This window comes from Hippopotamus amphibius, chromosome 4, assembly GCF_030028045.1.
Source record: "Hippopotamus amphibius kiboko isolate mHipAmp2 chromosome 4, mHipAmp2.hap2, whole genome shotgun sequence".
In the NCBI taxonomy this organism is placed as follows: Eukaryota; Metazoa; Chordata; class Mammalia; order Artiodactyla; family Hippopotamidae; genus Hippopotamus; species Hippopotamus amphibius.
The window spans coordinates 19,649,086-19,671,490 of NC_080189.1; the positions used below are offsets into that span (position 1 = coordinate 19,649,086).

The 22,405-nt window shown below is 41.1% G+C and overlaps 1 protein-coding gene across 2 annotated transcripts in view; it reads right to left on the minus strand.

Annotated features, from left to right (window-relative positions):
- The window catches only part of LRGUK (leucine rich repeats and guanylate kinase domain containing), a 101,184-nt gene extending 79,160 nt beyond the window's left edge, over nt 1-22,024 (minus strand). For both annotated transcript variants that reach the window (XM_057733039.1, XM_057733038.1), the window contains exons 1-5: nt 21,704-22,024; nt 14,126-14,233; nt 11,752-11,833; nt 7,095-7,195; nt 3,409-3,490 (exon numbers count right to left, since the gene is read on the minus strand). In XM_057733039.1, coding sequence (XP_057589022.1) covers nt 3,409-3,490; nt 7,095-7,195; nt 11,752-11,833; nt 14,126-14,233; nt 21,704-22,024 — 694 coding nt within the window. The remainder of the gene's footprint in view (nt 1-3,408; nt 3,491-7,094; nt 7,196-11,751; nt 11,834-14,125; nt 14,234-21,703) is intronic.
- Between the last annotated feature and the right edge of the window lie 381 nt (nt 22,025-22,405).

Sequence of the window (22,405 nt, forward strand, 5' to 3'; positions counted from 1 at the left end):
CAAGACTGCACAAAATTGTCTTCCAGAGTGGCTGAACTACTTTCACACCCATGAGGAAGAAAAATAGAGGTCCTCTTGACCTATGTGTTCTCCAACATGTGGCATTTTTAGATGTTTTACATTCTGTCAATTGAATGGATATGATATAGTATCTCGTGGTCTTGAGTTGTATTTCTCTGAATACAAATGAGGTTGACACGTCTTCATATGTTTATTAACCTTTCTGATTCATTTTCTATAAAATTATTTTTACACATCTCCCATCTTTAAATCCAGGAACATGGTGTAATGTATTTCCCTTGCATTAGGTCTTTAATACCTTTCAATAAAGTTTTATTATGTTACCCACAGATCTTATTCATCTTTAATAAGATACATATTCTTGTAAATGGTGTTTCTTTTTAAGGCTGTGTTTTCTAGTTACTTGTTTGTGGTGTAGAGTAATGCAATCGCTTTCTGTTTATTGAAGTCATACCCAACTACCTTGTTGAACTCTCAAAACTATTATTTCTAGTTTACTGCAAGTTTTTTTCTATTCTCTGTAGACAATATCATTTGCAAAATGACTTTTTCTCCTTATCGATCTTTATACTTTCCTTTCATATCTTTCTCTTGTCTCACGGTGCTAAGAGCTCTAAAACAATGACAGAAGTGGCAAAGGTGGTCATTTTGTGTTGTAGCCTTGATTTTAAAGAGTGCTTAGAACATGTCCCCAGTTAGGATGAAGTTTGTTGCAAATATTTTTGTTGACATTCTTATCAAGTTGAGGAAATTCCCTATTACTAGTTTATTAAGAGTTTCTATTGTGAATGAAGAATGGAGTCCATTAAATTTTCTGTATTTAATGAGTTTCTGTATCTATTGATCATATGATTTATTTCCCTTAATCTGTTCATGTCATTAATGACATTTTAAAATTTTCTAATGTGAAACTAGCCTTACATGCATGAGGTAAACCTGGCTTGGTCATGGTATATTATATTTTTCATATACGGTCAGATTCAGTTTGCTAATATTTTGTTTCGGATTTTTACATCTATATCACAAGTGAAATAAGCCTGTCATTTTCCTTTCTCTTACTTTTCCTTATCTGGTATGGGTATCAAAGTAACCTATTTAGAATGAATTGTGAATATGCCTTCTATTTTAAATCTTTGAAAGAATTTGTTCATTTTTGAAAGATTTGTTCTTGAAAGTTTGGTCTGGTGGGGTTTTTTTGGATGACGATTTTTAATTTAATTCATTTTAATTTGTAATGAACTGCTTTTATAGTTATAGGACTACTCAGGGTTTCCACCTCCAAGTCAGTGCTTTGGTGTATAACATTTTTCTAGGGATGTATCCATTTCATCTAAGTTTTTAAATGTTCTGGCATTAAGCAGTTGTTTAGAAATTCTTTTTTTTCTCAAAGCTTTTTAGTCTTTACAAAACTCTAATCTAATTACATAATAATACACAAAATGATATGCCTGAACAGAACAAAAGAAAGAGGCATAGTTAGTACTGTTTAAAAACTAGCCTACTCTCTTTTCAAAATTGTAAGCTATCTAAGAAGCAGTTTATGAAGGGTAGCTTGTTCTGGGTACTTGTCTTTGCATTTTTAAAAACACAGGTGAGGAATGGCTGGTGCCATGGTATTTACATTCTAATTATGTGTCCATGTTCTGAATTCCAGTCGGTTCTGACGTAATAAAGCTTTTTACACTTTGGAGATAAGACTTCATTGTTACACCTAAAAATAAGTTTAAAAAACCCTGATCCCTTCCTCCGTTGACATTTACAAAGTCACAAAAGTTTAGCTTTTTACATGGAAAGATAAATTTATGTAGAAATTAAGACTTTCATGATAGAAATGTTTTAAAGTGCATCCTCCGTTTTCAATCCAAAATATTGTGGAGTTGTTTTCCCTGGCAATTCCATGCTTACACACAAAAGAATATTTTCCGGGAGACAGAACTCCAGACTGTTGTATCACCATTCTCACTCAGGGTACCCTGAAAAATAGAAGGGGCTCTGGATGCGCAATCCCTTCTGGCTGGTTGGAGTTTAGGGGGACAGCTGCCTTCTAGACCAGTGCTTCTCAAGCTTCAATATGAACTTCCATCACCTGGGGGTCTTGTTAAAAATGCAGAGTCTGATTTCAGAGGTCTGAGGTAGCGTCCAAGAGTGTGCATTCCTAAGAAGTTCCAGGCAATGCTGACTCTGCTGGTGGTCCTTGAGGAACATTCTTCTAGAGGGCCTGAGATGAGCAGATCTCTGAGTCAGACGGCTTCTGGGCTGTCAGACTCTCTCTCTTTCCAAATGCAACATATACAACAAGCAAGCATAAAGTGAAGACGGACGGGTGCCGCTGCTGTGCACTACTTTTAGTTTGTCATCAAAACATTTCATTTTGATCATTTTCTCATTCGGCTATATTCAGGAAAACTTGTTCATTTCAAGAGCATGATCTAAATGTCCACTAATTGCTCATTTTCTCACGCAAGTTCTAAAGAGAGGGATGCAGTGTTTTAAGCTTTCCATCATATACGAATAAAGGGTTTTTCCTACAAAATATGTCTTCAAGAAAACATACCTTCCGTTCTCCCCACATCCCAGCCTCATTACAAGTGTAGTGTGTACTAGCTGCTGTCACATCCCTGGAATGAGGCACTCGAGGGCAATCGATTCATTCTGTACCCTGCCCGGAAAAATCCTCAGGTGGGTAGAAAGATACTTACTGAGAAAGAGAAGGCGCTGCTCCCTTATCACCCAGAGAGCATCGGTCCCTGGTGTAAAGAAGAGATTCAAGCTCATTAAACTCACAGATCCCCAGTCAGCCCCTTAGGGTCCAGATGCTGGAGTGTGTCTCTGTTTGCACAGGAACCTGGCTCATGCAACAGATATGTTCTTAAAGTTGGCCGCACATCAAAAATTGTTGGCTTTACTTTTTTAAACTTTTTATGAAAGCATCATTTGCAATACACTAGAGAAGACTGCTAGTTAAAGGGAGCTTAGTATGAACTCTTCTGTAAAATAAATAATCACTAATTTTGGCCATATCTGGATTTTCAGATACTGAATTTACATAAAATAGGGCACTAGTTTAAATTTGAAGAAAAGAGTCAGGTAAAACAGAATTTCTTATCTGGTTGTAGAATTAAAAGTAAGCCTATGTTTATCAGAAGAATGACTGTCTTCTTAGCTTTTCAGGTGTAAGATGTTCTTGGCAAGCTTTGATTTGCACTCTTACTCTACGGTCAGTAAAACATCTTTCCTGATTTTGTGAATATCAATCCTTAACCATTTAAATGAGTCACACATCTCTAGTAAATTGCTTATCCGGCACTATTCCATGTCATCTGGTATTAACACATGTATTAACCGGCCTATTAACCAAACTTTCCCGTTTACCCATTCAAAGGATACTGTCCAAAATTAGTTTTGTGAGAGATTCATATGCCGACAAATCACACATTTCTGAAATTTGGTTGTAGGAAAAATCCACCTTCTGATGAGAGAAAGAGAGCAGAATGTTATACTTTACTTCTCATTCATCTTAACCACACAATTACTTGAACAAGAAGAATGTATTTTCTGATGAGGGGTTACAATTCATAGCTGAAAATACACTCAGGCTAACATACTTCTCCTGTGTTTAATCGTTTCTTAGCTGAGACCTTTGTCTGCCCACCTTGAGTGGGACTAAGGGGGAAACCCTTCCCTGCGGCCGGTGCAGACACCTCCACAACAGAAACTCTCTCCGTTTCTGCAGTTATTCTCCTCATTTTCAGCAGTTATTCTCCTCATTTTCAGCATTTACTTTAAACTTTCTTGATTTTCCTTCAGAACTTATCCTCAATTTCACCCTTACAACCACCACACCTTCGTTTTCTCTGACGCCCAATAGCTTGTATTCACACCTTGCTTCTGGTTTCTTTGCCTTCTCTGTTTCTATCTCAATTTATTCTCCCCCTAAATGCCAGGAAAGTCTTTCTTATTCATCCCTCAAGCCATACCTCTTCCACTCAGCACTCTTTCTCAAAACTGACTATTTTAGGAAAGCATTTTCAACAATATTAGTTGTTCCTACTCAAAAATATGATAAAGAGAAACAACATTAAATAACTGTTTAATTATTCACCTACTGGCAAAAGATAAAAAAAATTTTTTTTAAAACACTGCACTGATAACTTGCTAGGCACACTGTATCATTTTCTAGAAAACTATCAAGCAATTACTATTCTTATCCTCTTGTGCCCTTTAAAACAGTAATTTTACCCCCACCTCAAATGCACTAAGATTATTTTTATCAGTGTATTAAATACTGAATACTTTAAATATTAAAAACTTTAAATACTCAACACTAAAAAAAATTTTTTTGGAAACAGCTCAAGTGGCAAGAGTAGAAAATCGGTTAAGTTGATTACAATACAGTAACAAGACTGCATAGTCAGTAAAATACAAGTATGTGAATCATGTGAAGAAAGAAATGTGCAAACAAAATACTGTTAGTTAAAAAAAATCAGAAACAAAATTTTATGCATATACAAATTGCAACTACATAAAGTGCAATCCATGACTGAATTAAAGTCAGTCTGACATGACGAAATGAAACTTCATATTCACTTTTTTCTTCTATATAATAACGATGGGCTAGCAATAAACGTCTAATTTTCTAGGCTTACTTATAAGTGATATCTTTCCATCAACACCTTTCATTCTTGTGCCACTGCTTGTGTGTGCTCCTGATACCTACCTAACTACACCCCTGTCAGGACGATATGCAATACTGTGCCCTCCACACACTTATGATACTGGGTTTGTTGAGAGACCTTAAAAGGGTTATGATACTGTAGCCCACTCCCACTGGGAGGTCCACTGGAACCCAGAGCTTGTAAGAAGTGCCCATCAATCAAATGAACCTCCTTCACCTACTAAGAGCAAAATCATTCTAAGAAATACAAAAAGGGTAGGGGTATAAGCTCCTGCTCTTTGGGACATGCATGCTTTCTCTGGTTGGTGGCACAAGGCACACAGATAATAAACGAAAAAGAAGCAGAGCTTTCCAAAAGGGCGAGACATTACATACAAGCCTGATTTACTGGGAAAATGGGCGTTGGGTCTCAGACATGGGGTTCAATGCCAGCCGTGCTACCTCCTAGCAAAGGTTAAGTAAGTTATTTAACCTTTCTGTGCTTCTGCAGACTCATCTATAAAATGGGACCATCCCAGTTGTCTCACAGTTCTATTGGGAGGATTTAGTAAGATCCTGCATTGAAAGCACTGGAAGGCCTCAATCATTCCCCTCCCAGGCTCACAAAGGGTTCACTTAGGGTTCACATAGGGTTCAAGCACCTCATCAGGGGCACTCTGGCACTTTACAAGCACCTTCCTAAAGTTACCAATATGTTTGCTCTTAATTATCTAGGAACCTTACACACTGAGGTACCTGCCATAATGATGGAAACATGTCATTACATATTCGCCCAAACCCACAGAACTTACAACACCAAGAGTGACTCCTAATGTAAACTGCGGACTTGGGGGGATTACGATGTGTTTGCGTGTCACAAATGCACCACTCCAGCAGGGCGTGTTGATAATGGGGAGGCTATGCCTGTGTCTGGGCAGGAGACATAAGGGAAATCTCTGCACCTCCTCCTCAGTTTTGCTATGAACCTAAAACTGCTCTCAGAAATGGGGTATCTGATTTGCTTTTGTTTACTTGTGCAGTCTTTTGGGGAAGGGGGTGACACAAGGTTGTGAATGAAAGAAACTCCAGGGAAGTTTTTCCCCAAGGCAGGGGTCACGCTGTTGCCATGGCTGAGTTCCCTGGGGCTTACGGCAAGCCAGAAGAGACGGCAAAGGAGAGAGAGTCACGACAGCTCTGCAAGAACAATTCCTGACGACCTGGAGAGCACAAAGCCCCACACTGAGGACAAGCAGGCCCCTCGTGTGGCCTATTTGGATAAAGGAATGTCACCCCAGCAATAACTGTAATTTCAAAGGGAAAAAACTCACTACTGATAAAAATGTAGCACTGTGAAACAGCAGAAGAAAAATTAAGAAAGGCGTCTCACTGACAGCATGGAGGATGTCAGATGCTTGATTTCAAACAGACTCATATTTGTGCAAGCCTCAGCAGAATACTTTGGATCTATGTTAATTTGGTTTGTAAATAAAATAAACCTAATAGGTAATAAAAGGCAATCGTTACTGTCCATTCCTTAAAATAACCTTTTAATGAAATATTTGATTCCAATAGAAAAACACTTGTCCCAAGCTGTGGCAATGGTTCCCAAATTTGTGAGCATATTAGAGCCACCTGGGTGGGGTCTTTTAGAATTTCACACACGCAGGCCTTACCTTGGACCACTTGAACCAGAATCTCTGGCAGTGGGATCCAGGCATCAGTAGTCTTTAAAACTCCCCAGGCAATTCCAATGTGCAGAAAATTAGGGTACCATCAATTTCTGACCTCTCTGCTTTAGTGTGGTCCATGGACCAGCAGCAATGGCTCACCAGGAAGGTTGTTGGAAAGCAGAGCCTCAGGCCCACCCCAGACCTACTGGATCAGAATCTCATTTTCACAAGAACACCACATGACCTATGTACACGTTAAAGAGTGAAACACAGCACTCCACAGCAGAGCAAGCTGCTTCATCGGCCACCATTCACAGTTTCATTCTGCCTCAGAAATGCAAAAGCAAGTGCAGAGAAGCAAGAATGAAGATCTGAAATCACTGCTTTCTAAACGAAAGTAAAGGTTGGATCAATAAAGAAGGCAAAATTTAAGCCCCCAGGAATTTTTTTTGTAGATTTTTCAGGTATAAAATTGTTTTGCTATAATAAAAATACACAAACAATAACTAGCATTTAAATGAAGCAGAGAAAAAGGAAGAAAGTTAGTTCTTTGGTTTAACAAAGCTTCCGAAAAAGATGATCTCTTGAAAGACTATCTCCCTTTTCTAAAATAAATGATACACAAATCCTTCTCCTTTTTTATTTCATTTCTCCTCATTCTCTCTGAATTCTCTTTTAGTGCTATTTTGCTTGTTAATGTACTTCACAAACCAGTCAACACATGTAATTAGTGTACTAATAAAATCTACCTTGAGATTTTTGGGTGGCTTGAAATTGAAGAACGTCGTCAGTTTATTCTGAGAAGCATTAAGTTCTAGAAGATAAGGCATACAGCTCACACAAGACAAATCTGGGAGGAAAAATGAATACAGAATAAGGTAAGCCGATAAAAGAAAAATTAGACAAAGTCATTAAAAATAGCATACATTATATCAGAACATTTAAAAATTATGCCAGTTGCAAGCACATCTTAATTATTCCAGATGAGTGAAATGAATAAAAATGGGAATACGTGAATCACACACACACAGAGTGTGGAAAGTGTGGAAAACGCACCATAAGCCCACAATTTAATCTTCTTCTCCTGGCCCCCCCACCCATCCCATCCCATCCCCATCTTTCAGCACAACCAGGAAAGAAGTGACAGAGGCCTCCTCGTGTCCCAGCTCACTGCCCTCCCCCCCACCCCGAACTGCTGACAGTCAATGCTTTAAAAATGCCAGCCTTGGAGGAATTAAAGCCTTAGATAATCCCCTTGATAATTAGCCCCTAAATAACTGCATTAGGTCTTTTCAGAAAGACTAAAAATGCCACAATTAGTTCTTTGTTACAAATTAAATTTTGTTTTAGATGGACTCAATCTTAAATCTCATTAATGATTTGAAGTGATTTATTTAAATTGTTGCTGTTATTTTACTTTGATTCTGGGCTGCTTCAAAAGTATGTCTGAGTTGTGCGTTTTATTCCAAGCCAATATTCTGAACCTAGAATACTAAGTAAAGGACTATTGTGCTAATACTCACTCATATTGTGGATGAAGTTACATCCACAACCTAAAAATAGTGAAGCACGATAAAGAGCTAAAAAAAAAAAAAAAAAAAAAACACAGTGACGCACGGTGTTGCTTTTTCCTGCCACTTTACAGCAGACAGACGCGGGGCAGCAGGAGCATTAGAGACAGGCTCAGGAAGAATCACACGACGAGGATTTCCAGCCCCATCCCTACCAGTAACTTGCTTCTCCACCAGTCTTTTTAATTTTAGATCTTACAACCAGCGATCAAAGCCCCTCCGAAGGTGGTCTCTGGAGGTGAACGGAGCCTCCACACCTGAAGCCAAGCAAAGTGCTTCTACCTTTCACCAGGTGACAAGGTCACCCCCAGGCCAGAAGAAGGAAGCACAGCTGAGCGCTGGGGCCCTGCCCTGGAGCAGGGGGAGCCGGCAAAGTGAGGGCACCCTCCCTCCAACATCTTTCCTTCTCAGGGTCTCGGAAGCCAGAAGATCCCCACTAATTTCTATTTCATTTCTCTGGTCAAAACCACAGTTTTCTTCAGCCTGTCTTTTTTATGAAATTGTTCTAGGAGGGACAAAACATTGAGACATCGACACTTTGGTGGGAATTCATGAGCAAATCCAGAAAGGCTGCCTGTGAGAGGAAAGCTAAGGAGAAACTGTAATTGCTTTACAAGTTTTGCCTATTTGTCCCATTCAAGCTCAGCTCTATGTCTGTCACCAGTGGTCTCGACCCTCTTCATTTCCATGGGTCCCCATATCAGAGCTGATCCTTCTGTGGGCAAGTAAGCACTGTACCATGGAGCTCTGTCTTGAAGCAAAACCAGCAGCTATCACTTGGATGTTGACTACATTTCACACTTTGCAGACACCCAATGCTTTCGAATCTCTTTGATAGGAAAAATCCACTTTCTGGGCTGCTGGGCTTCTCTCTCCCTACTCAATGTAGGGACCTCCGTGTCCACCAGATGGCAGGAGCTCCTCACGTCTACAACTGTGGTTCTCAAAGTGTGGTCCTGTATAGGTTTCCAGGGGAACTAACTAGAAATGCAAATTTTCAAGTCCCACCCCAGATCCACAGAATCAGAAAGTCTGAGGGTGGGGCACAGGCACCTATGTTTTAACAGGCCCCCTCCAGGAGATTCTGTTGCAAGTTGAAATCTGGTCTGTAACAGGTCATCAATAAAGCTTTCTCTTGAAAAGAAAAATATACTGTGTGCCTTACACACAGTAGGTTCTCCAACACTTGATGAGTAAATACAGGGGACATAAAAGACTGAAGGAGACTGATCTGAAGAGGAAAACTTCACTTGCTACAGGGGACTGCTTGCTCAAGGGGCAAGGGTCTGAAGCCACATCTGTCTCCTTCGCCGAGCACAAAAGATTGTTGGAATCTCCCCAACACTGTAATCCTGTACCCAGTAAATGAAACCAATCTTGGAGGTGTGGGGTGTGGGGAGAGCGCCTGCCAGTAACACTAAAAAGTCTTTCCGATGATATGATATCTGGGATTTGCCTTAAATAACCCTGGGAAGCGGGGCAGGGAAGGATGGATGAAGCAAGATGGGCTGATCATTGTTGAACCTGAATATTCATTACAAACCTCTCTACTTGTGCACGTTTGTCATTTCCCATAAAAAAGCTTTATGAAACTAGAAAAAATAATAATAAAAAGTCTTTCAAAACAGCAGCATTTTAAGAATTAAAATATGCTAGGATGCAACATGTAAAAGAATGAAATTAGAACACTTCCTAACACCATACACAAAAATAAACTCCAGATGGATTAAAGACCTACATGTAAGGCCAGACACTATAAAACTCCTAGAGGAAAACATAGGCAGAACACTCTATGACATACATCAAAGCAAGATCCTTTTGGACCCACCTCCTAGAATCATGGAAATAAAATCAAGAATAAACAAATGGGACCTCATGAAACTTAAAAGCTTTTGCACAGCAAAAGAAACCATAAACAAGACTAAAAGGCATCCCTCAGAATGGGAAAAAATAATTGCCTATGAAACAACGGACAAAGGATTAACCTCCAAAATATACAAGCAGCTCATGCAGCTTAATGCCAAAAAAGCAAATAACCCAATCCACAAACGGGCAGAAGACCTAAATAGACATTTCTCCAAAGAAGACATACAGATGGCCAACAAACACATGAAAAGATGCTCAACATCACTCATCATCAGAGAAATGCAAGTCAAAGCCACAATGAGGTATCACCTCACACCAGTCAGAATGGCCATCATCACAAAATCTGGAAACAACAAATGTTGGAGAGGGTGTGGAGAAAAGGGAACTCTCCTGCACTGTTGGTGGGACTGTAAGTTGGTACAGCCACTATGGAAAACAATTTGGAGGTTCCTTAAAAAACTACACATAGAACTACCATATGATCCAGTAATCCCACTACTGGGCATATACCCAAAGAAAACCATAATCCCAAAAGAAACTTGTACCATAATGTTTATTGCAGCACTATTTACAATAGCCAGGACATGGAAGCAACCGAAATGCCCATCAACAAATGAATGGATACAGAAGATGTGGCATATATATACAATGGAATATTACTCAGCTATAAAAAGGGATGAGATGGAGCTATATGTAATGAGGTGGATAGAACTACAATCTGTCATACAGAGTGAAGTAAGTCAGAAAGAGAAGGACAAATATTGTATGCTAACTCACATATACGGAATCTAAAAATGGTACTGATGAACTCAGTGACAAGAACAAGGATGCAGATACAGAGAATGGACTGGAGAACTCGAGGTATGGGAGGGGGCGGGGGGTGAAGGGGAAACTGAGACGAAGCGAGAGAGTAGCACAGACATAGATATACTACCAACTGTAAAATAGTCAGTGGGAAGTTGTTGTATAACAAAGGGAGTCCAACTCAAGGATGGAAGATGCCTTAGAGGACTGGGGCGGGGAGGGTGGGGGGGACTTGGGGGGGGGGGAGTCAAGGAAGGGAGGGAATACGGGGATATGTATATAAAAACAGATGATTGAACCCGTGGAGCCCCCCAAAAAAAATATGCTAGGATGCTTCTTAAACACTGAAAAGAGTGAATTTTAATAATTGCAGTCAGGTGAGAGGAAGAAATCAGAAAATGAATCAGAGGAGACCTATATCAGCAATACTTAATTGTCTTAAAAAAAGCTAAAGAAGCGAACAGAAAGGTGATCGGTAAAGAAAGAAGCAGGTCAGAAATTTCAAATAAGATCAGAAAAGCAGAAACAAGAATCAAGCTTTGAAGAAAAAGCGATTAATTTCATTAAATGTGAGCAAGGTATCACAACAGATACTTTATATGAAACTACAAATGGTGGAGTTAGACTTGTAAGAACCCACTAACTATATACAGACAGCAAAGAGAGGGGGAAAATAATAAATTTCTGAATTCCTGGTGCTCAAATAAGAACAGAAGTAGCTAGCCAGGATTAAGATGTAGATGCAAATGCAAAGTAAAGAAAAGCATCCATTAAAGGCGGAAAAAAAGGACTAATTCATCTACACTGAATAAACTAATAGAGAAAAAGAAATGGGAATCATCAAATATTCGGGAAGCATTAAAGAAGTAATGATCCACCTCCTGAAAGGAAAAAGCAAAGCAAACATTCCATCTGATGTTCTTCAGTATCACTGAGTGGGTCTCAACCATCGCATAATGTAGCATGTTTGCTGACCTCTGCCTTTTTCTTTTCTCATCAGTCGTAGGTGCTTTTTCCCCATGGAAAACAGAGGATCAGTGTGTAAATTGATCCACAATAGCACTTATATCAAGTTTGGTAGTATTAAAGTACATTACATTCTGCAAAACTTAAAGTTTGAAATAATTTAGTGATCCATTGATTTATTAGAATGACGATTACATACCTTCAATTTTATTTACTGAAAGATCCAACTTCTGTAGGTGAACGTATCCAGAGAGGATGCTAACGTCAACTAAACCAAGATCCTGAGAAAATAAAAGGTAAAAGACTTTAATGTTGCTTTAACAGATGAGTACTCAGGCTTCTCAAGACATCCAGAAATAAAAGTTGACAGAAAGAAATCCAGAATTTCCTTTGAAAGTACAGTAGAAGCGAGAAAATAAAATCTGAAGGCTACTACCAATAGGCTCTCGAAACAGACTACAGATGCCATCAAAAATGCATTCCTCTGAAGGAAATAATAGCTTGGAAAATTAGTGTTGTTAGCAAGAACAAATACAACATGAAAAGGCAAATTAAAGCAGCGTTCATGAAGACCTCTGGAGCAGTGTTATATTTAAACACACACACACGCATAAAAGCAATAAAGCCAAAGCCTTTATCTAGTAGAAGAAAAGAAAAATGCCTAGTATTCAAATGAAATGTTAGAAGAGTTCACCCCTAATCGAGTGATCATTAATAGCAATACTTCTTACACTTTCTGAGGCTTCTTTTTCAAAGCTCTCCCAATAATCTCATCTGATCAAACAAACCTGTGAGATCTGTAGGGCAGATTACCCCCAATGTAGGGAGGAGGAATGTGAGGGACAGAGAGGTATGTAAATAGCCTAAAATCACTTAGGGAGTTAGCAATAGAGAAGCAGCTCCAAGTCTTCTGAATCCGTGTCCGAGATCCTTCCCATGAAATCTTGCATGTAGTGAACTTCATGAGGCGTTGGCGGTGAATTTGGTCCCTTGGAACAAAGACTCATGTCATTGGTTTATGTTGTGATGTCAGAGTCAGAAAAAGCCAACCAATAAAGTGTCATTATACGCAAGTTCTCAAATATAAGAATGATAAGAATGTTTAATGAAGGCCTCTAGAACAGTTATAAGTAAATTACTGAAGACCTACTATGTGCAAAGCATTAAGCTTGGCAGGATTAGAAACACGCACAATGATGGACTAGAGCTGTACTGCCTTTAAGAAACTTACGACTTTGGGGAGGAGAGAAACTGTACATAAGTAATAAGAGAAAGTTAAAAAATTACGTGTAACATAAGTAAGATATAAAGGGGGAAAATCACTAACCTGGCCAACCCTAAGAAAGTGTATTCGGTAAGACAAGTTATTAGGGCAAAGTAATTCAGCATTTAATATCTCAAATGTAAGGAGGTTGGTGGCAAAGTAAGTTAAACTTCGGTCGATCTAGCTGAAATAAGACTTAAAGGATTGTGCTTTTTTGTAGATCAATTTAAGGTCTGGCACTACGTACATAAGTACAGTATTGATTGAAAGGGACTTGTGTGCTGATGTACCGCTACTGGAATTATCTTCCATTCCAAAGCCTAACGTAGTGCAATGCACACAGGATGCTCCCTGTACGTTATTGCTTCACCAGCTGAGTCATCCATAAAATGTTGTAAAGTGAAAACAGTAAAAGATTAGAGCCTTCATATGCTGTTCTCAAAGGACATGCTCTGAAGCCAGCATGGGTGAAAAGGGCTTAACCTTTCTTGGACAGTTTACTAGTTCAAATCCAAGATAAACAGCCTTGCCATGAACTATATATTCTTGAACCAAATTAGGGTGCTGTAGCTAAATTTCAGTGTGCTTTTTTTCGCCTACATATCTGCATTTACTCTGTGGACCTCCAAGGAGTAGTTAATGCTTTACAATATAAGGAAGCAAAAAAGAGATAAATTATTTTTCTAGAACTATAAAGAAACAAAATGAGGAAAGAAGCTGAAATACTCTGAGTACTCTGCTCTTACAGCTTCTCTTATGATAAATTTACAGCCAAAATTCTGTGCTGGTATTGAAATCTTGAAAATTGATGAATAAACCATACGTTTTTTTCTTGCATAATAGGTGTCTTTTGGAAAGTGAGCTATAGCTCACAGCAACTTATTTCTTGACGTACTTAGGAGGGGAAAAGTCAATACCAAAATACTTTGCTCCCTTGGATTCAGATATAAACTGTAGTGCTGGCACTGATCAGAAAGAAAATTCTTAAAGAGTTTTTAATTGGTTTTACAGAATCAAATTCAACCTTCTAGGAGGAAAGCATTGATTACTATAAAATAGACAGCTTAAGATGAAAGAAATAGAGTGAAGGAAATGAAAACAAAGGAATTTGGTGGGGGTGGGGGGGAGGGCTGACTTCTGGACTGGCCAGGGCTCTTTAATGTCAAACATAAATAACTCATCACCATTCTCCATCAAATGCAAGACTCTGAGACTTGAGGCCACCAAAAAGCTATGAGTACCAGAGAAAATGGATGTGGTCCAACCAGTGTCAAGATGTAGCGGCCAGTGGTGACCCTGTCATACTCACGGATAAAGTCAGGCTGAGGTAGACCTGCTCAGTCCCAGAGCCTGAGCGTCCCAGTTCGTAGAGTTTCTCAGCCACAACCTCCTCTCTCAGGACCCCATCAAATTCTCCCTGCAGAAAAACCAGAGAGGTGGACAAAGAAAGGACTTCCATTAGAAAAGAAATAATCCACCTCATCATATCCAGCACTTATTTAGTATATTACATATCTGAGAGCTGAGCCATCCAAAATCTACCGGTCCCACAGAAAATTGTGTTGAAGACCCATACATATTACATATGATTTTTTAAGATATCAATCAAATCAATGTATTGCCACTGAACTTGCAGGTGATTGTTTGTATTAGGTATTCAAAGCGGAATGAACACAGGAGCAGTAGAAGTGTCGATATTAGTGATGATAGCTATGTTGATTCAGTGCTTCTCTTTTCTGGGCACTTTGCTAAGAGCTCTCAGTGGGTCTACTCTTTTAATCCTCCTGACAATCCTGAGGTAGGTACTCTTAGCTCCATTTTACAGATGAAGAAACTAAGGCTCACAGAAGTTAACTTGCCTGAAACCACACAGCTCGTATGTGACAGAGCCAGAATACAAAACCGAATCTGTCTGGGCCCAGGGCAATTCTAACTACTACACTTGACTGCATGTCCATATGCCAAAGGATGGTTACATCAAATTAAGGCAATTGCTCCTCTACATCTGGTATTCTTGTTGGAGAAAACAGGTCCTCAGTTCACTTTGTATTGGCTTATTTTGCTGGATTCATACAATTTACAAGATTAATCAAAAGGGTAATAATCGGGACTTCCCTGGTGGTGCAGTGGTTAAGAATCCGCCTGCCAATGCAGGGGACACGGGTTCAAGCCCTGGTCCAGGAAGATCCCACATGCCAAGAAGCAACTAAGGCTGCGTGCCACAACTACTGAGACTGGGCTCTGGAGCCCTTGAGCCACAACTACTGAAGTCTGTGTGCCTAGAGCCTGTGCTCCGCTACAAGAGAAGCCACTGCAATGAGAAGCCCGTGCACCACAATGAAGAATAGCCCCTGCTCACTGCAACTAGAGAAAACCCATGCACAGCAATGAAAACCCAACACAGCCAAAAATAAATTTATTTTTAAAAAAGTGGAATAATCATTTCTAGAAGGAGGTTGGCTTTTAGTCTATAGTTAGACCAGTGGTGGTCCAACACGCCCCTTCCCCAATGACAGATAGAACAGTATAGAAGAGATAATAGATGGACTAGTGCTGTGTTTGTACTGCCTTCAACTCCATAATGACCAACACAGTAACAGTAACATCAGCATGAGGACACAAAATACAGTAACCACATCAGTCAAATTCACATACAATGTAACTGGTATATGGACTATGATGGCAAATACTCTTTCAGGTCTTCTATATTAATTCAGGAACCAACAATGCTGCTCAGGTTTCTAGTACTAAGGACATAAGTATGCAGGTTTGTGCTATTGTAAAGAGTCTTCTTTCCTCCCAAATTTCTACTATCCCAGAGAAGCAAATATCACTCACAAGGAGATACTGCAGAGCTGGTTTGAACACCAGATCGCCATTTTGGATATATGACTTTGGGAGATAAAGTTTTCTTTGAGCCTCATATTTTTTTCATCTATAAATAGGATAGGTTATGACTTTTTTTTTAATATTTTAGAGAGAATGAAAAATAATTGTGACCATAAAGCTCTTAGCACAGTGCCTAGAACACAGCAAGTGTTCCCAACAAATGGCAGTTGTTAGTAGAAATTGATGAATTTAGAAATTCCAGATCTTAATGTTTCATTCATCCACACCAATCAACCTGTTCCCCAAAAAGGGGGAAAAATATCTACTTTTAACAAAGTTGCAATTTTTTATAGAAGGCCTGGGAAGGAACAGAGGTGAGAGAGTGTTACCTTCTCTCCCAAACTCTCCATGCAGCCTACCCCCTCCATTTCCTGGAAACAAGAAGCTACAGCATCCCTTACTTAAAGTAGGTGACACCTGTTTTTCAACATAGCCATTGATAACGGAGACTGGCCACACTGTCAGCACTGTCCCAAAGCCCCAAGGCAAGACTACCCACGGCCAGCCCCTCATGCCTCCTTTGAGGTTCCTGCCATTTGTCAGTGTCATATCTCTCCCTTCCGGTCTTTGGTCATTTTCAGACCTTGACCAGCCCTATCTGTATCTTGGGTGGCTTCGGAATCCCTAAGGAGGGCCACTCAACACCCCAACCACTCCAAGCATATCCACACACACACACGTTCCTTTACTTTCTCAACTCCAGGAACCTTAAAATTGACCTTCAGCCAACCTTAGCCACTTACTCCCCTGGGCATGCCCTGGACTTGGTCATCATGCTAAACTGCTCCACCCTAGAAACCTCAGACCTCACGGCTTCCATTGCTCTCGGCTCCCACAACTGCCCAACCTTCAACCTATCCGACGCCTACTGAACTTTGTCTCTGACCACAACAAAATCTCTGGTCTGTTCATCCTTCCCTTTACCTCAGAGCCATCTGTCCCCTCCTGACTATACTTCCTTCTCTACTGGTTCTCCCATGGGCGATGTCCATGTCTCTCTACCCTCAAGTCTCTGACTCCTCGGCCCCTGATTGCAACTGCCCCATCTGTACCCAAACCTGCGCTGAGGCAGGGATTGCGTCATGTTCATCAGCCACCTGGGATGAGAATCTTCCCAGCAGGCCCAGCACACGTCAGGCAAGTACACAAGCAATTTCAAGAATCTGATAAACTACAAGAGAGGTAGGCAGGGTGCTTTCGCTAGGAGCAGGGCACCCATCTTACGGCTGTTCTAGTGGGGAGTAGGGGGTTAGCAAAGACTTCCTTGGTGAGAGAGCCATTGAAACCCACAGTTGTGAGTTATTCTGGCAAAGGGGAAGGAAAGGCAGAAGAGGGCCAAGAAGGGTACTGCAGGCATAAGGGACAACATGCACAAAATCCCAAAGGCAAAGGCGAGTATCGCCCACTGGGGAAACTACAAAGAGTTCAAATAGAGAAAGTGTAAGGTGGGAAGGAGAAATACAGTACCTAGTGCATGTTTGGTGCTAAAACATGGGCTGAATGAATAACAAAGCTACTCCTTCCCCTGAATGTCTGGCATGCATTCTGGTGCCAGGCTCAAGTCAGCTTTTAGCTGGGCCTTGGTGCTATGATGCTATTAGGGTCCTCTTCTTCCTCAGCTGCCTTTCAAGTCCCCACCTTGCTAGTGAGATCTCCAGCCCTCTCCTCAAGCTATCAGGTACCTCTACTCCCTTGCCCTCATGCTCAGCAGAGGACCCTCTCAGTCCTTCTCTTCCACTTCTAAGCCAAAGTAGGAACGATCGGATGGCGGCCCCTCCACGACCTGTGCCTGTCCTGATGCTTCTTGCTGGGGTCTCAGAGGGTGGTGGCTCCTTCTCCACACTCGGGGTCCAGCTCCCTCTGTCTCCCCAGAGAGCGTGTTCAGGGATCATCAGTGTTGCCCTCTTTTGCTTGTGGTTTCAACTAGTCACTCTCCACTGCCATTCTCCAAGCTGTCACTTCTCCAGCTCTACGAGCCTGTGAGTCCCTTCTGTCCTACAAGGGCTCTCTTCGGCCCTGTCTATTCCTTTAGCTATAGCTATAATTTCCCTTAACAGCCAAGCTAGTTTCCCCCTTGTTCACCTCCCATTCACGCCTCAACTCGCTTCAGTTAGGCTGCTGCCTTCACCACATCACAAAACCCACGGAGGTCTCCAGTGACCGCCAAAGAGGCAGTAAATCAGCCCTTTTTGAGTCTCCTGCCACTCAACTCTTGGCGGCATAACCCACTCCCACGTTCTCAAGACTCTTTCTTGCCCTGGCTTCCCTCCCATTCAGCTCTTCTTCCTTCTCCTTTTTCTCTTACCAGTCCTTTCCAGTTTCCTCCCCCGAATCCTCTTCATCTGCCTGCCTCTGGAATACCTGTACCCCCAGGGCTTTTCCCTTGGCCTTCCCCTTCTCTTCTTTCTTTTCCTCCTGAATGATCTCGCAGACTCCAATGCCGATGAATCCCAGGTCTCCAAGCCTGAGCCCTCCTCTCCTGATTTCCAGGGGCCTATGATTGACATACCCAACTCCTGAATGCACAGCTCCACCTGTCCCTGTCCTCCACAGTGGTTAGTGGCCTTCACATTCCCCTCGGAACAAGCCACAGACCTAGCAGTAAACCTAGACGTCCAAAATTCAATTAGTGTCTCATCTTACATATGTATATATGTATTTATCTCTAGCTTCCTTTTGCATTCCCACTGCTTTAATCCAGACTCCTGTCTCTCCCCGTGGATCCTGCTCCTCTGTGCACCGATCTCCCTGCCTCCAGGCAGGCTTACCATCTTCTTATCTAACCCCACGCGGCCACAAGAGCAGTTCCCTGCTGCTCCAAGTCAAGTCCACAGTCCCCAACGACAGCACAGAGCTCTCCACCATCTGGCCCCCACCTCATCTGCCTTTTCTGCTCTCACCTATAACCCAACACTTGGAAAAGCTGCCGTGTGCCTGCCCACACACCACCTCTGCACCCAAATAAGGGTTTACCTCCCTTCTAGTCTTCCGCCATCCCTGCAAGCCGGCTATGGTCTGTACACATCTCTTCACAGGATGAACAGCTATGATTTACCCACCCTCTTAGCTCACCTTGAGAGCCGGGACCACGTATGTCCCCATCACATGTGCATCTTTTTCTATCATTACTGTAGCTATCATGCATTACATCTCCAATTTTTTGAGAGCCTGCACTGTATCAGACACCATGTTAAGAACTTTAACACAGACTTTCCCATTAAATTTGATGTTCATAACTATCCAATGAGTAGGCATTATTACCCACATAAAGTTATCGGCAAAGAGTGGTTTTCACGCAGCAGAAACATATCACGAGCCCATACATTTCTTCTGCCCTATATAGTCAGAATATTGGGTTGGCCAAAAAGGTCATTTGGGTTTTTCAGTAACACCTTATGGAAAAACCCAAATGACCACTTTGGCCAACCCAATACTTCCTATATAACAATCATTTGTGAATGTTTGTCTAATGAAGGCTAAATTAATGAAGTCACTTGATGGGCTGCAGTTAGTAGATAAGAATAGGTAAGTTATTACTTGTATTAGTAACAGTATAAATAATATATTGTGTTAAGTAGTTTACACATAGGATCTCATTTAATTTTCACATTTCTCCATAAGGTAGATAATATTATAATTCCCATATTTCAGATAAGACATAGAAAATATGAGTAACTTGCTCAAAATCTCACAACAAACAAAAGGCTTTATATGAATCTTTGAATTCCAAAGGCAATATTCTGAACAGCTGGTCTGCCCTACCTCCCTCAAGTTCATTGAGGCTAATTACATTACGGGCACTTAATAATCATTTTGACGGTCATAGCATTATAAATCTTAATCAGGCTAGGATATGGAAAATAAATCATTGAACATAAAAGTCCAAATGTTCCCTGTTAAAACTTTTTGGTTTATTCAGCATATCAAAACATATGAGACATTATAAAAAGGTGAAACAGAATGTGAGAACACAAAACAAATATTAATATTTATACTATAAATGGAAGAAATAACTTTTTCCACACACAGCCTACAAGCCAAAAAGGATTAACAAGTTCAAGTCAATCCCCTCCCTCTAAGGTTTGTTAATGGCATTCTGAAGACAGATTAACCATGGTACTAATGAACCCCATTGCCGAAGGACGCGCGTTAATTAGAATAATAAACTGGTGATTTATTTGTTAATTCCTCTGGGGTGGAAGCCAGTGGAAACCATACAAACATCTCAAAGTTGTAAAGACATTGCTACAGTTTTGCAAAGTAAATCAACAAAAGATCAACAAAATAAGTAATAATTTTCTATAGTCCACTTTAAGCAAAATTGATGTGTAACTAGGCCATGTAGAAGGAGGCAGAAGAAGAGGAAAGACAAAATGGGGGATGAGGGTGGAAAAAAATGGGTCGAATGTGGAAAGTGAACAAAAGGACATTACAAAAGAAGGGAACCCAAGTGGGGACACAGTGTAAGGAGTTGATGGCAGAATCAGAGTAACAGAAGACACTGCAAGTTACAGAGGGGAGAACAAGAAAAAAATAAGACAAATGAGGAAAGGAGATAGTGAAAGAGAACAGGCATGACAAAAAGAAAGCTGTTTGACCTCAAGGGGGAAAGAAAGGTGACTAGGAAAAGGTGCAATAATGCAGAAGGGATGCCAGAAGAATATCACAGAATGGGATGTTGAAAACATTCCATTTCTCTGTGTTATACCTACTTTTGAAAAGAATTTGAAGCAATGTATGAAGGAGGAGGAAAGGGAAGAGAAAAACTTAGTCTAAAGAAAAACTATTGGTACTTCCCTGGTGGTGCAGTGGTTAAGACTCCAAGCTCTCAATGCAGGGGGCCTAGGTTCCACTCCTGGTCAGGGAACTAGATCCCACATGTATGCCGCAACTAAGAGTTCACATGCCACAACTAAGGAGCAGGTGAGCTGCAACTAAGGAGTCTGCAAGCTGCAACTAAGACCTAGCACAACCAAATAAATAAATAAATTTTTTAAAAAAATAAACAAAAACTACTGAAATTTTAAAAAATATTGAATTAAGAAAAAAAGTTATGTTTCCTGTCAACCAAGACAAAGAGGAAAACCTAACAGTTTATCAAAAAAAAAGCAAATCAAAAGAGTGGGTATATGTATTTGTATAACTGATTCACTTTGCTGTACACCTGAAACTAACACAACATTGTAAATCAAGTACACGCCAATAAAAATTAAAAAAAAAAGCAAATGATATATTAGAAAGTCAAGAGAAGGAAGTGACATGATGTGAAGTGGAAAAGCACAAGAAGGCAGGCAATGGGCTAAGGAAGGAACAGGGTGATAATAAGCATAAGAAGTGGAATTGGGTGGTGTTTAGAAGAGGTATTGTAGAAAAGAGGGAATTTGTATTAGTGTGAAAGGCCAAGCTGCCAATGAGGCATTACAGCTGGGAATGTTGGAAATATTCCCCACATCCTAAAAATACTCCCACAGTGAGCAATGTGTGTTATTTGTATAATGCATCATATACCCCTGGCAGAATATATAAAACTTTCGAGTCACCTGGTCTTCGAGGAAGCACTTAGATTATTCCAAGAGAGTAATTTTTTTTTTTCCTAGAGGAAGGAGGATGAAGGGACTAGAGGTTGGGGAGAGTGTTGGAGTATTTCACAATCATGAGGGAAAGGTGCAGGGGGTGCAAAAGTAGAACTCTATTTACAACACTGTCAGGCCATAACTCCCATACAAATAAATACTTTTCCGTAACGATGCTGTGTAACTTGACTCAAGAAATCAAATGTGCTAACGAAAAATAAAAGAGATACTTGGAGATATTTCAGGCAAAGGGTGAGGAAACGGGGTAACAGAAACGGGAAAGGGAGAGGGGGGAGTCTCAGAGCTGTAATTAAGAGGCGCTCCTGAAGGCAAGGAGCCCTAGGAAGGGGCTCAGCCGCAGGCTGGTGAGGGGTCCGACAGCTGGAGAAGGAAGTGAGGGAGTAAGGGGAGGGGGGGAGGCACACCTCAAAATGCTGCATTTCGGACTCTGAAGACTCCTCGGACTCCACTTCACCCTCGCCCTCTCCCTCGTCCGCTTCCTGGTCTTCGAAATCTCTGTCCACGTCCGACTCCTGACAGCGGTGAATGAGCTGCTGGAGCAGGTAGGAGGAGGCTTTGCGGAGAGTGTTTTTCGGTCTCTGCCCCATGGGAAAAGGAGACCAGCAAGACTGACGTTCCTTTTCTGAGTGTAACAGTTTCGACTGGGCTCCAGTTCGTGAACTGCTCACACCTCCCTGGAGGCCAGAAGGCTTCGGCAACAGGGGATCGCTCCCGGAGGTCGCCATCTTGTTTACTAGGGTTGCCTAGGAGACTGACGCCCGAGGAGGAGGCGCCGCGAGGGATTTTGGGGGCTGTAGTCTCCGCCCCTCTGTGAGTCCTCGCTTTCAGCTTGTGCTGCCATTGGTGCACTTTTCTTTTTGTCCTCGTATGCACGTGTGTGTGTGTGTGTGTGTGTGTGTGTGTGTGTGTGTGTGTGTGCACCCCCTTTTCTGTATTCAACTGTTTTCTCTGACCTCGTGGCCCCTCAAAGATTTTTCATCCCACCCTGAGATCACCGTGGAGCACCCGATCCTGCTTCATTCACGAAGGCTCTTTAAGCAGAGTTAGTGTTAGGTGTCTCTAAAGCTGTCTGTCGGAAAGCTAATAACACTGAAATTTTACTCTAT